This window comes from Salvelinus namaycush, chromosome 34 (assembly GCF_016432855.1).
Source record: "Salvelinus namaycush isolate Seneca chromosome 34, SaNama_1.0, whole genome shotgun sequence".
NCBI lineage: Eukaryota > Metazoa > Chordata > Actinopteri > Salmoniformes > Salmonidae > Salvelinus > Salvelinus namaycush.
The window spans coordinates 36,516,078-36,531,689 of record NC_052340.1 but is presented as its reverse complement, the minus strand read 5'-3'; the positions used below and the strand labels follow the sequence as shown (position 1 = coordinate 36,531,689).

General features: G+C 47.3%; 1 protein-coding gene across 1 annotated transcript; it reads left to right on the top strand.

Moving 5' to 3' along the window:
* The first annotated feature begins 1,111 nt into the window (after window positions 1-1,111).
* Window positions 1,112-7,991, top strand: LOC120028641 (F-BAR and double SH3 domains protein 2-like). The gene is made up of 6 exons (XM_038973853.1): window positions 1,112-1,191; window positions 1,334-1,511; window positions 3,916-4,124; window positions 5,815-5,989; window positions 6,212-6,300; window positions 6,457-7,991. The coding sequence occupies exons 1-6, from the start codon at window positions 1,147-1,149 to the stop codon at window positions 6,538-6,540; spliced, it is 780 nt and encodes a 259-aa protein (XP_038829781.1). The 5' UTR covers window positions 1,112-1,146; the 3' UTR covers window positions 6,541-7,991.
* Window positions 7,992-15,612: the final 7,621 nt, after the last annotated feature.

The window sequence follows — 15,612 nt, the reverse complement described above, 5'->3', positions numbered from 1 at the left end:
CAGGTCAGAATCAGAGGGCCCCACCCATCAGGTCAGAATCAGAGGGCCCCACCCATCAGGTCAGAATCAGAGGGCCCCACCCATCAGGTCAGAATCAGAGGGCCCCACCCATCAGGTCAGAATCAGAGGGCCCCACCCATCAGGTCAGAATCAGAGGGCCCCACCCATCAGGTCAGAATCAGAGGGCCCCACCCATCAGGTCAGAATCAGAGGGCCCCACCCATCAGGTCAGAATCAGAGGGCCCCACCCATCAGGTCAGAATCAGAGGGCCCCACCCATCAGGTCAGAATCAGAGGGCCCCACCCATCAGGTCAGAATCAGAGGGCCCCACCCATCAGGTCAGAATCAGAGGGCCCCACCCATCAGGTCAGAATCAGAGGGCCCCACCCATCAGGTCAGAATCAGAGGGCCCCACCCATCAGGTCAGAATCAGGGTGCCCCACCCGTCAGGTCAGGGTGCCCCACCCATCAGGTCAGGGTGCCCCACCCATCAGGTCAGGGTGCCCCACCCGTCAGGTCAGGGTGCCCCACCCATCAGGTCAGGGTGCCCCACCCATCAGGTCAGGGTGCCCCACCCATCAGGTCAGGTCAGGGTGCCCCACCCATCAGGTCAGGGTGCCCCACCCATCAGGTCAGGTCAGGGTGCCCCACCCATCAGGTCAGGGGGCCCCACCCATCAGGTCAGAGGGCCCCACCCATCTGAACACTGGGTTATGTGTAACATTAGAGCCATGAAATATCAGTTGTCTGTATTGTCCATTGTTTATTATCCTCCTTTCTCCTCCCTTCTCCCCTTTCCTCTCTTTCACTCACTCGCTCTGTCTCTGTCTGTCTGTCTCTCTGTCTCTGTCTCTGTCTGTCTCTCTGTCTTTCACTCGCTCGCTCTCTCTGTCTGTCTGTCTCTCTGTCTTTCTCTCTCTCGCTCTGTCTGTCTCTCTGTCTTTCACTCGCTCGCTCTGTCTCTGTCTGTCTGTCTGTCTCTCTGTCTTTCTCTCTCGCTCTGTCTGTCTCTCTGTCTTTCACTCGCTCGCTCTGTCTCTGTCTGTCTGTCTCTCTGTCTCGCTCTCTCGCTCTCCCTCTCTGTCTGTCTCTCTCTGTGTCTCTAGGCGTCTCAGCCAGATGAGTTGAGTATAGAGGAGCATGAGATGTTGGAGGTGATAGAGGATGGAGACATGGAGGACTGGGTCAAGGTAACAACAACGATCAGACAGTAAACACACAGCACTGTCTAATATAGTCCTCTTTCATTGCTTGACCAGGGTTGTCCTTTAACACAGAGCTCTGTAATTGGTTAACGGTCTTAACATCCTGTTGTGTGATTGGTTGTTTCAGGCGAGGAATAAGAGGGGGCTGATTGGCTACGTCCCAGAGAAGTATCTTCAGTTCCCCACCTCTAACAGCCTACTGAGCATGCTCCAGTCTCTCGCTGCTCTGGACGCTCGCTCACACACCTCCTCCAACTCCACTGAGCCAGAGATACACACAGGCAGCATCAACGGAGACGCCAGCTGTAAGAACGCACACACACATGTACACCACTACACACGCATGTACACACCACTACACACACATGTACACACCACTAGACACACATGTACACCACTACACACACATGTACACCACTACACACACATGTACACACCACTAGACACACATGTACACCACTACACACACATGTACACCACTAGACACACATGTACACACCACTACACACACATGTACACCACTAGACACACATGTACACCATTACACACACATGTACACACCACTACACACACATGTACACCATTACACACACATGTACACACCACTACACACACATGTACACACCACCACACACACATGTACACCACTACACACACATGTACACACCACTACACACACAAGTACACACCACTACACACACATGTACACACCACTACACACACATGTACACACCACTACACACACATGTACACCATTACACACACATGTACACACCACTACACACACATGTACACCATTACACACACATGTACACCATTACACACACATGTACACACCACTACACACACATGTACACACCACTACACACACATGTACACACCACTACACACGCATGTACACACCACTACACACACATGTACACCATTACACACACATGTACACACCACTACACACACATGTACACCACTACACACACATGTACACCATTACACACACATGTACACACCACTACACACACACATGTACACACCACTACACACACATGTACACCATTACACACACATGTACACCATTACACACACATGTACACACCACTACACACACATGTACACCATTACACACACATGTACACCATTACACACACATGTACACACCACTACACACACATGTACACCATTACACACACATGTACACCATTACACACACATGTACACACCACTACACACACATGTACACCACTACACACACATGTACACACCACTACACACACATGTACACCATTACACACACATGTACACACCACTACACACACATGTACACACCACTACACACGCATGTACACACCACTACACACACATGTACACCACTACACACACATGTACACACCACTACACACACATGTACACCATTACACACACATGTACACACCACTACACACACATGTACACCACTACACACACATGTACACACCACTACACACACATGTACACACCACTACACACACATGTACACACACATGTACACCACTAGGCAAATACAAAACACTCTCAGACTATAGAAACATTTTCAACTTTGTTGTCATGAAGACATTGATGGAAACAAACATCTGAACCCAGTGTGTGTTAACTCACTTCAATAGTAAACGTCTGAACCCAGTGTGTGTTAACTCACTTCAATAGTAAACGTCTGAACCCAGTGTGTGTTAACTCACTTCAATAGTAAACGTCTGAACCCAGTGTGTGTTAACTCACTTCAATAGTAAACGTCTGAACCCAGTGTGTGTTAACTCACTTCAATAGTAAACGTCTGAACCCAGTGTGTGTTAACTCACTTCAATAGTAAACGTCTGAACCCAGTGTGTGTTAAATCACTTCAATAGTAAACGTCTGAACCCAGTGTGTGTTAACTCACTTCAATAGTAAACGTCTGAACCCAGTGTGTGTTAACTCACTTCAATAGTAAACGTCTGAACCCAGTGTGTGTTAACTCACTTCAATAGTAAACGTCTGAACCCAGTGTGTGTTAACTCACTTCAATAGTAAACGTCTGAACCCAGTGTGTGTTAACTCACTTCAATAGTAAACGTCTGAACCCAGTGTGTGTTAACTCACTTCAATAGTAAACATCTGAACCCAGTGTGTGTTAACTCACTTCAATAGTAAACGTCTGAACCCAGTGTGTGTTAACTCACTTCAATAGTAAACGTCTGAACCCAGTGTGTGTTAACTCACTTCAATAGTAAACGTCTGAACCCAGTGTGTGTTAACTCACTTCAATAGTAAACGTCTGAACCCAGTGTGTGTTAACTCACTTCAATAGTAAACGTCTGAACCCAGTGTGTGTTAACTCACTTCAATAGTAAACGTCTGAACCCAGTGTGTGTTAACTCACTTCAATAGTAAACATCTGAACCCAGTGTGTGTTAAATCACTTCAATAGTAAACGTCTGAACCTAGTGTGTGTTAACTCACTTCAATAGTAAACGTCTGAACCCAGTGTGTGTTAACTCACTTCAATAGTAAACGTCTGAACCCAGTGTGTGTTAACTCACTTCAATAGTAAACGTCTGAACCCAGTGTGTGTTAAATCACTTCAATAGGTTCAAGCCTCATTGATTGTTCCAGAATTAAGTGATAATCCTCTTTTCACCCCCCTCCTCTCTCTCTCCTCTCCCTCCCCCTTACCTCCCCCGCTGTCCCTCTCCCCAGTGAGTTTTGTGAGGGCGCTGTATGACTACGCGGGCCAGGCGGATGAGGAGCTGTCCTTCCCAGAGGGGGCTGTCATCCGTCTGCTCAACAGAGACACTCAAACTGACGATGGCTTCTGGGAGGGAGAGTTTAACGGGCGAGTGGGAGTCTTCCCTTCTGTACTGGTGGAGGACCTGACGGAGAGCGGAGAGAACGGAGCACACACACTGGTAAACACACGCACCCACTTGAGAGCAGAAACACACACACACACAAATGCACACACGCATACACACGGCTACAGTACCAGTCAAAAGTTTGGGCACACCTACTCATTCAAGGGTTTTGTACATACACTATATTTACATAAGTATGTGGACACCCCTTCAAATTAGTGGATTCGGCTATTTCAGCCAGACCCGTTGCTGACGGGTATATAACTGTATAAAATCGAGCACAAAGCCATGCATACTCCATAGACAAACATTGGCAGTAGAATGACCTTACTGAAGAGCTCAGTGACTTTCAAATTGACAGTGTCATAGGATTCCACCTTTCCAACAAGTCAATTTGTCAAATTTCTGCCCTCCTAGAGCTGCCCCGGTCAACTTTAAGTGCTGTTATTGTGAAGTGTAAATATCTAGGCGTAACAACGGTTCATCCACAAAGTGGTAGGACACACAAGCTCACAGAACGGGACTGCCGAGTGCTGAAGCGCGTACAAATCGTCTGTCCTCAGTTGCAACACTCACTACCGAGTTCCAAACTCTGGAAGCAACGTCAGCACAAGAATTGTTCGTTGGGAGCTTCACGAAATGGGTTTCCATGGCCGAGCAGCCGCACACAAGCCTAAGGTCTCCATGTGCAATGACAAACATTGGAGTGGTTTTAAAGCTCGTCGCCATTGAAGCAGTGGAAACGTGTTCTCTGGAGTGATGAATCACCATCTGGCAATGCGACGGACAAATCTGGGTTTGGCGGATGCCATAAGAACGCTAACTGCCCCAATGCATTGTGCCAACTGTAAAGTTTGGTGGAGGAGGAATAATGGTCTGGGGCTGTTTTTCATGGTTCGGGCCCCTTAGTTCCAGTGAAGGGGAATCTTAATGCTACAGTATACAATGACATTCTAGTTGATTCTGTGCTTCCAACTTTGTGGCTATAGCATGACAAAACCCCCTGTGCACAAAGCGAGGTCCATAAGGAAATGGCTTGTTGAGATCGGTGTGAAAGAACTTACTGGCCTGCACAGAGCCCTGACCTCAACCCCATCGAACACCTTTGGGATGAATTGTAACGCCGACTGTGAGCCAGGCCTAATCGCCCGACATCAGTGCCCGACCTCACTAATGCTCCTGTGGCTGAATGGAAGCAAGTCCCCATCAGCAATGTTTCAACATCTAGTGGAAAACCTTCCCAGAAGAGTGGAGGCTGTTATTGCAGCAAAGGGGGGACCAACTTCATATTAATGCCCATGATTTTGGAATGAGATGTTCGTTGAGCAGGTGTCCACATACTTTTGGTCATGTAGTGTATTTGGGTCCATGATTGAAACATGGCGTCCATTAATGTGTCTGTTTGGCTGTTATGTCTAGTTGTGTGATTGGTTTAGGAGTGGTCATATCCTTCCTGGAGTCTAGCAGAAGTTGTTTACTGTAGATAACAGTGTGATTAGAACTACTCCAGTCCTCTGAGAATAACAGCTCTGTTATCTTGGTTTGGACTGAGTGCTAAAGGTACGTCGCCTGGCTCACTTCCTGCCTGTCGGCCTGGAGAACAATCATATGGAGACTGTGTTTTCAATGGTTATGAATAAGTCTCGGTATGCAGAATCTGTGAAAGATGATTGACATTGTCCTCTAACCCCTAACTTTCCCTCTCTCCCTCTCTCCATCTTTGTATCTTTCCTCCCCCTTCCAGATCTCTCCATCTTCGAGGCTGCCCTCCTCCCTGCCACCCCTCCCTCTGTATGACCAGCCCCTGTGCAGCCCCTACGCCACCCCAGACACCCCCACCCCTCCGCCCCTCCCTCGCTCACCCTCTGTCAACGGGGAACACAAGCCGCCTCCCACAACGCACAAGGGACCCACTCACAGTAAGAGAGCGACCAATGCTGGGTTTTGATTTTACACATGTAAGAAAGAGTAACATGACAATTACATACAGTCGGTAAGACTGTAAAAAGAGTACATCTCTGTCTGTCTTTATCTGTTACACTCTCTCTCTTTCTCTCTCTCTCTCTCACATTCTCCCTTCTCTCTCTCTCGCACTCTCTCTTTCTCTCTGTCTCTGTCCCCTTCTCTGTCTCTGTCCTCAGATCATAGTTCAGCTCTGAGTCCAATGTCTCCAGAGTTCCCCCAGCCCCCCCGGTTCACTCCCGACGGAGGCCCTAGCAAACTACGACCTGTAAGCCACCCCAAATGCCCAACCTTTCAGCAGGTGTAGATCAAGGCCAGTATTGGGAGAAGCAGTGTGGATTTAAAGTCATTACTACATGTAGATCAGATATGTGTTTAATGCACCCCCCCCCCCCCCCCTCTCTCTCTCTCTCCCGCTCCATAGGTCCGTGCAGCCCCCCCGCCCCCCAAGCAGAAACCTCGCAAAAAAGCAGAGAAGACTGAGGAGGTGGAGATCACACTGGTGTGACAGACATACAGACGGACGGACAGCACAGCGCTGCCCTGCAGACCAGAGTGACTGAACTTTGAACTGGGCTTTACCTCTAACCTTTGAACCATAGAACTCCCCCTTCTCTCCCCCCTTCTCTCCCAACACTGGGAAGAACTCCCCCTTCTCTCCCCCCTACCTCCCAACACTGGGAAGAACTCCCCCTTCTCTCCCCCCTACCTCCCAACACTGGGAAGAACTCCCCCTTCTCTCCCCCCTACCTCCCAACACTGGGAAGAAACAAGGGAAGGAAGATGATTCTGTCTCCTAGCAACACAGAGTAGCAGCCCCTCCCTGCCCACCCCTCCTCTCCCTCTGTGTCAGACTGTCTGTTGCCTTAACTTTGCTCCCATCTGGCAGCCATTTTGAATGAAAGGAGGAAGAGCGGGAGGAAGAGGAGAATGAAAAGGAGACATGTTGAGGAGGAGAGTTGCTATGAAAGGGAGTTTTATCTGCTATGTGAGCTGGGTTTCCCCTGTTCTTGCCATATATAGTCGTATCATACGTGTTTAATGTGGATTAGTACAGTACATTACTGTTGTCCTAGGAGTGTTTCATATTAGCCTAACCCGCTGGTTGAAGTATCTATTTTATATGTAGCAGAAGTTGATCCGTATGTCAACCTGAAATAGCATTGTACATACAGTTAAAGGGTATGGTGAGATGGAGGGAGAGACGGAGAGAGAGAAAGGTAGGGCTGGATCCTTCCTGACCGTTCTCTAACACCTCCCTCCATCTCTCTCTCTCCTTCTCAGACAGACTGTTCTGTCTATCTGTAGTTTGTATGGATCAGTGGGTAACCATCCACACACACACACAGATAAGTCTCCTCAGCTTCAACCTCTGATGAACAGCCTGTGTTTGTATCATTGGTATTTAGTCCTCAATAGGAAGTGCAGAGGAGACAATAGGAAGTGCAGAGGAGACAATAGGAAGTGCACAGGAGACAATAGGAAGTGCACAGGAGACAATAGGAAGTGCAGAGGAGACAATAGGAAGTGCAGAGGAGACAATAGGAAGTGCAGAGGAGACAATAGGAAGTGCTCTAAGAGCTGGGGTCAGAAGTTTGGTGTTTTACAGCTGTGGTTGTAACCCCTGTCAGGCTTCTGTTTATCCTTCAGACATAGATACTGATACCTGTATTTAGTGCTTTATGATTACTGTTTTCTCTGACGGCCTGTCAGAATCAACCCCTGTTCTGGTTATGTGTTGGACCGGGCGTCTCTCTGTGCTGGAGTCTGAGTGAGTGGGATGTTCAGTGGAGAGAGACTGTATTTAAACGACTGAATGAACGAACCCAGAGGTCCACCCGAAAAGAAGGGGGCAGAAAACAACATCACCACAGAGGACAACATGTCCAGAGGAGCTGCACCACAGAGGACAACATGTCCAGAGGAGCTGCACCACAGAGGACAACATGTCCAGAGGAGCTGCACCACAGAGGACAACATGTCCAGAGGAGCTGCACCACAGAGGACAACATGTCCAGAGGAGCTGCACCACAGAGGACAACATGTCCATAGGAACTGCACCACAGAGGACAACATGTCCAGAGGAACTGCACCACAGAGGACAACATGTCCAGAGGACAACATGTCCAGAGGAACTGCACCACAGAGGACAACATGTCCAGAGGAGCTGCACCACAGAGGACAACATGTCCAGAGGAACTGCACCACAGAGGACAACATGTCCAGAGGAGCTGCACCACAGAGGACAACATGTCCAGAGGAGCTGCACCACAGAGGACAACATGTCCAGAGGAGCTGCACCACAGAGGACAACATGTCCAGAGGAGCTGCACCACAGAGGACATGTCCAGAGGAACTGCACCACAGAGGACAACATGTCCAGAGGACAACATGTCCAGAGGAACTGCACCACAGAGGACAACATGTCCAGAGGAGCTGTACCACAGAGGACAACATGTCCAGAGGAGCTGCACCACAGAGGACAACATGTCCAGAGGAGCTGCACCACAGAGGACAACATGTCCAGAGGAACTGTACCACAGAGGACAACATGTCCAGAGGAACTGCACCACAGAGGACAACATGTCCAGAGGAGCTGCACCACAGAGGACAACATGTCCAGAGGAGCTGTACCACAGAGGACAACATGTCCAGAGGAGCTGTACCACAGAGGACAACATGTCCAGAGGAGCTGCACCACAGAGGACAACATGTCCAGAGGAGCTGTACCACAGAGGACAACATGTCCAGAGGAGCTGCACCACAGAGGACAACATGTCCAGAGGAGCTGCACCACAGAGGACAACATGTCCAGAGGAGCTGCACCACAGAGGACAACATGTCCAGAGGAGCTGCACCACAGAGGACAACATGTCCAGAGGAGCTGCACCACAGAGGACAACATGTCCAGAGGAGCTGCACCACAGAGGACAACATGTCCAGAGGAGCTGCACCACAGAGGACAACATGTCCAGAGGAGCTGCACCACAGAGGACAACATGTCCAGAGGACAACATGTCCAGAGGAGCTGCACCACAGAGGACAACATGTCCAGAGGAGCTGCACCACAGAGGACAACATGTCCAGTGGACAACATGTCCAGAGGAGCTGCACCACAGAGGACAACATGTCCAGAGGACAACATGTCCAGAGGAGCTGCACCACAGAGGACAACATGTCCAGAGGACAACATGTCCAGAGGAACTGCACCACAGAGGACAACATGTCCAGAGGAGCTGCACCACAGAGGACAACATGTCCAGAGGACAACATGTCCAGAGGAACTGCACCACAGAGGACAACATGTCCAGAGGACAACATGTCCAGAGGAGCTGCACCACAGAGGACAACATGTCCAGAGGAGCTGCACCACAGAGGACAACATGTCCAGTGGACAACATGTCCAGAGGAGCTGCACCACAGAGGACAACATGTCCAGAGGACAACATGTCCAGAGGAGCTGCACCACAGAGGACAACATGTCCAGAGGAGCTGCACCACAGAGGACAACATGTCCAGAGGAGCTGCACCACAGAGGACAACATGTCCAGAGGACAACATGTCCAGAGGACAACATGTCCAGAGGAGCTGCACCACAGAGGACAACATGTCCAGAGGACAACATGTCCAGAGGAGCTGCACCACAGAGGACAACATGTCCAGAGGACAACATGTCCAGAGGAGCTGCACCACAGAGGACAACATGTCCAGGGGACAACATGTCCAGAGGAGCTGCACCACAGAGGACAACATGTCCAGAGGACAACATGTCCAGAGGAGCTGCACCACAGAGGACAACATGTCCAGAGGAGCTGCACCACAGAGGACAACATGTCCAGAGGACAACATGTCCAGAGGAGCTGCACCACAGAGGACAACATGTCCAGAGGAGCTGCACCACAGAGGACAACATGTCCAGAGGACAACATGTCCAGAGGAGCTGCACCACAGAGGACAACATGTCCAGAGGACAACATGTCCAGAGGAGCTGCACCACAGAGGACAACATGTCCAGAGGAGCTGCACCACAGAGGACAACATGTCCAGAGGACAACATGTCCAGAGGAGCTGCACCACAGAGGACAACATGTCCAGAAGACAACATGTCCAGAGGAGCTGCACCACAGAGGACAACATGTCCAGAGGACAACATTCCTATTTTAAGACTGTAGCCGTGCTTTTATTATTGAAACCAGGACGTTTACGTTGTTTTAATCACCATTTTTTGTTGGTGTGATTTTGATTCCGCGTCCTACCCACTAAGCAATTAATGGTATATTAACCACCTCCCTACTGAGCCCCTAAAGCTACTGAGGAGGAAGAGGTAGATGTGGGAAAGGGTCTGGTCTCACTTGTAACCTTTCAGTTTGACCCTTGAACTTTGACATATGATGTTGTGTAGATTTGGAAAGCACTTCAGGCTGATCAATTAGGTCCTAACATTTCACACAGCGATTGGCTTGCACATTTCAAACCTGCCACAATGATCGTTTATTTTACGGTGATATGCCCTATCGTATCGAAGGTTCAACACCCTGTGAGGATGTACCTTACCGTAGGTTAATATCCATTAGCAGCCCCTTCAAGCAAGCCTTCCTAAACCCAACCTAGGGAGCCATCATATTTATTCCCTTTGATTGGTTTTATTCTCTTGTTTGTATTTCTGTTGTTTTTCAGTGTTGCTGTCTCATTCTGGCTGCACCTTCCTAACCTCTGACCCCTAACCTCTGACCCCTAACCTCTGACCCCTAACCTCTGACCCCTAACCTCTGACTCCTAACATCTGACCCCTATCCTCTGATTCCTAACCTCTGATTCCTAACCTCTGACCCCTATCCTCTGATTCCTAACTTCTGACCCCTATCCTCTGACCCCTAACCTTTGACCCAGCATCGTGTTCTACAGAAGCCAGGGAACCATTTGGTCTTGGAGGGTGAGGTGCTACTTTAGAATGGTGTTGTAAAAAATATATATATACATATATTTGATTTGAGTTATGAAACATTTCTAAGGCATATTGAATGATTGTAGAGAGAATGTGTATTTGTTAGTTTTAGGTGGTGTATGAGCTTTGAGAGTGATTATACTGCGAGAGGAGGAAGGATACGATCCTATCTTTGCTTGGCTAGTTTGGTCTGCTCTAAACCACTCCCTCTCCTTGATCTCTCTTACATCTTTAGAACGTTTATCAAAGTTGTTTTGAAGTTTATGGTTAACATCAACGTCCTCCATCTTGTCAGAAAGCTGTTCTCACCCACAGATCAAGCCAACAATATGTCTGTTGTTATGGTTAATCTCTCTGGTCAAATATAACTCTGTAATCTTCCTCTATACAACAGTCCTGTGTCCCTGTACTTTTAGTTTATTTTAGCATTTTTTTTTTATATCTATTTGATTTGGAGATGTTTCCGAGCTGCTAAATCAGTGTAGTTGAACAACAGGCCTTCTCTCTTCTGACTGTTGCCATGGTGACAACATTGAGAACAGGTGCAAAATTATTTCTGCATATTATTGTCTGTAAAAAAAAAAAAAAAGTTTGTATTTATTGTGTACAAATGTTAAATAATAAAACGGATTGGAAAAATACTTTTATTGACGTTTTTGTTATTCACAGTAGACTTATAAGACTTGTGCTACAAAATCTGTCTAGTGTGTGAATCTGAGAGAGGGAGTGTTCATTATCCAGAACAGCATCAGAAGGCAGTTTCCTGACGGGAACAGCGGGGGGGAGGAGAGACTGGACAAGGGGGGGAAGGGAGAATCGTTTAGACAGGACTCACTAGCCTGTGCTAGTTTGTTACTTTGGTCCTACTAAATAGTTGACATGTATTATTTCTTTGTCCCGTGTGGATGCTGACACAGACTCATGGACGACTCCCGAACAGCATCATCCAAGTCCTGTATCAAGGTTTACCTGTGTTCTAATCCAGAAGGTACAGCAGGTCTGACTGTGTGTGTGTGTGTGTGCTGTATGACACTGACTGAAGAAGGAATGGACGTATAACCACTGTGTGTGTGTTGTCTAGACTCTGTTGTGGAACGCAGGGCTCTGAGAGAAAGTGTGTTTCCCAGGCTGAGGGAGCACTGCAGACACACACACGGACTGGACTTCAAGGTGAGAGGTCACCTCTGTTTTGATGTTGGAATGGATATCATACTGTAGGCAGGTCCTATTTAGCTGGTCCTGTATCATACTGTAGGCAGGTTCTATTTAGCTGGTCCTGTATCATACTGTAGGCAGGTCCTATTTAGCTGGTCCTGTATCATACTGTAGGCAGGTCCTATTTAGCTGGTCCTGTATCATACTGTAGGCAGGTCCTATTTAGCTGGTCCTGTATCATACTGTAGGAAGGTCCTATTTAGCTGGTCCTGTATCATACTGTAGGCATGTCTTATTTAGCTGGTCCTGTATCATACTGTAGGCAGGTTCTATTTAGCTGGTCCTGTATCATACTGTAGGCAGGTCCTATTTAGCTGGTCCTGTATCATACTGTAGGCAGGTCCTATTTAGCTGGTCCTGTATCATACTGTAGGCAGGTCCTATTTAGCTGGTCCTGTATCATACTGTAGGCAGGTCCTATTTAGCTGGTCCTGTATCATACTGTAGGCAGGTCCTATTTAGCTGGTTCTGTATCATACTGTAGGCAGGTCTTATTTAGCTGGTCCTGTATCATACTGTAGGCAGGTCTTATTTAGCTGGTCCTGTATCATACTGTAGGCAGGTTCTATTTAGCTGGTCCTGTATCATACTGTAGGCAGGTCCTATTTATCTGGTCCTGTATCATACTGTAGGCAGGTCCTATTTAGCTGGTCCTGTATCATACTGTAGGAAGGTCCTATTTAGCTGGTCCTGTATCATACTGTAGGCAGGTCTTATTTAGCTGGTCCTGTATCATACTGTAGGAAGGTCCTATTTATCTGGTCCTGTATCATACTGTAGGAAGGTCCTATTTATCTGGTCCTGTATCATACTGTAGGAAGGTCCTATTTAGCTGGTCCTGTATCATACTGTAGGCAGGTCCTATTTAGCTGGTCCTGTATCATGGCAGTTGGTGAACTATTCAGTACCCCTCATGGTGGAGAGACACGGAGCGTGAGATCAAAGCCTCTACAGAAGCCGGTCTTTAGAAGCAGCTCAACTCGACACATTCTACTGTTGATTGGTAGTGGATAGAGGATGTTCTCGGTGCCATGAAGAGAGAGCAGGGGAGGGGTGTGTTATTGTTGAGTATGAACAGGTGCTGAGTGACTGTGTGTGTGTTGAGTGTGAGTTTATCTTCAGGCAATATTATGTGTTTGAAGTTATTATCTCTGTTGAGCAGCAGGAGTAAATATCTCTGTTGAGCAGCAGGAGTTATTATCTCTATTGAGCAGCATGAGTTATTATCTCTGTTGAGCAGCAGGAGTTATTATCTCTGAGCAGCAGGAGTTATTATCTCTGTTGAGCAGCAGGAGTTATTATCTCTATTGAGCAACAGGAGTTATTATCTCTATTGAGCAGCAGGAGTTATTATCTCTATTGTACAGCAGGAGTTATTATCTCTATTGAGCAGCAGGAGTTATTATCTCTATTGAGCAGCAGGAGTTATTATCTCTATTGAGCAGCAGGAGTTATTATCTTTGAGCAGCAGGAGTTATTATCTCTATTGAGCAGCAGGAGTTATTATCTCTATTGAGCAGCAGGAGTTATTATCTCTGTTGAGCAGCAGGAGTTATTATCTCTATTGAGCAGCAGGAGTTATTATCTCTATTGAGCAGCAGGAGTTATTATCTCTATTGAGCAGCATGAGTTATTATCTCTATTGAGCAGCAGGAGTTATTATCTCTATTGAGCAGCAGGAGTTATTATCTCTATTGAGCAGCAGGAGTTATTATCTCTGTTGAGCAGCAGGAGTTATTATCTTTGAGCAGCAGGAGTTATTATCTCTATTGAGCAGCAGGAGTTATTATCTCTGTTGAGCAGCAGGAGTTATTATCTTTGTGCAGCAGGAGTTATTATCTTTGTGCAGCAGGAGTTATTGTCTCTATTGAGCAGCAGGCGTTATTATCTCTATTGAGCAGCAGGAGTTATTATCTCTATTGTGCAGCAGGAGTTATTATCTTTGTGCAGCAGGAGTTATTATCTTTGAGCAGCAGGCGTTATTGTCTCTATTGAGCAGCAGGCGTTATTATCTCTATTGAGCAGCAGGAGTTATTATCTCTATTGTGCAGCAGGAGTTATTATCTTTGAGCAGCAGGAGTTATTATCTTTGAGCAGCAGGCGTTATTATCTCTATTGAGCAGCAGGAGTTATTATCTTTGAGCAGCAGGAGTTATTATCTCTATTGAGCAGCAGGAGTTATTATCTCTATTGAGCAGCAGGAGTTATTATCTTTGAGCAGCAGGAGTTATTATCTCTATTGAGCAGCAGGAGTTATTATCTATGTTGAGCAGCAGGAGTTATTATCTCTATTGAGCAGCAGGAGTTATTATCTCTATTGAGCAGCAGGAGGTATTATCTCTATTGAGCAGCATGAGTTATTATCTCTGTTGAGCAGCAGGAGTTATTATCTCTGTTGAGCAGCAGGAGTTATTATCTCTATTGAGCAGCAGGAGTTATTATCTCTATTGAGCAGCAGGAGTTATTATCTCTATTGAGCAGCAGGAGTTATTATCTCTATTGAGCAGGAGCTTGTTGAACAAAACCCATATTCAGATGGACTTGATGTTTTGTAAATTTATTTTACCAGCTGTGTGAACGATAATACATGTCATACTATATGTTTGATAATAAATCATCTCTTTCCAGAATATTGTAGTTAAATTTACCCACAATACTAGGCCCAGCTTTTGCTGTGAACTAGGGAAGCTAGTAAAGGTCTGATTCAATAGGATTTTCTGTCATGTGTATGTAGGTGATAGACCCTTATGAGGCAAGTGATCCCAGAACCGGGCCAGACCAACAGACTAGACAACAGCTACTACAGGCGTGTAGAGAAAGCTCTGACGGACCCTACCTAGTGGTAAGGCACCACATCCACGTCCCAAATCAACCCATACACCCTACTTAGTACATTTAGTATAACCCCTTTTCCCTAATCAACCCTACACACATGTAGTAACTCCTGTACTTCTCTGTGTGTGCTGTGGGTGGCACTGCAGGCTCTGGTGGGGGCACAGTATGGTGCTGTGTGTTTACCTGCCCAGGTGGAGGTGGCAGAGTTCCACATGCTGCTCCAGGTGTGCCAGCGAGCGGGCATCAGTACCCGCGCTCTAGAGAAGGCATACCTGAGAGACGAGAATACAATACCCCCGTCCTTCTGTCTGCAACGACAGACACACATTCACACACAGCTGCACCCCGACAAACAGGTGAGGAGAAATCACCAGGTAGACACACACACACACACACACACACACACACACACACACACACACACACACACACACACACACACACACACACACACACACACACACACGCAGCACAGGTCATGAGGATCTTTTTCTCAGACAGATGAAAAGACAGGAGAAATGGGTGTTGAAGAGGAGGAGGAGATGAGGAAGGTCTTGCAGGCTGCTGTGAGTCAGTGTGTTCAGG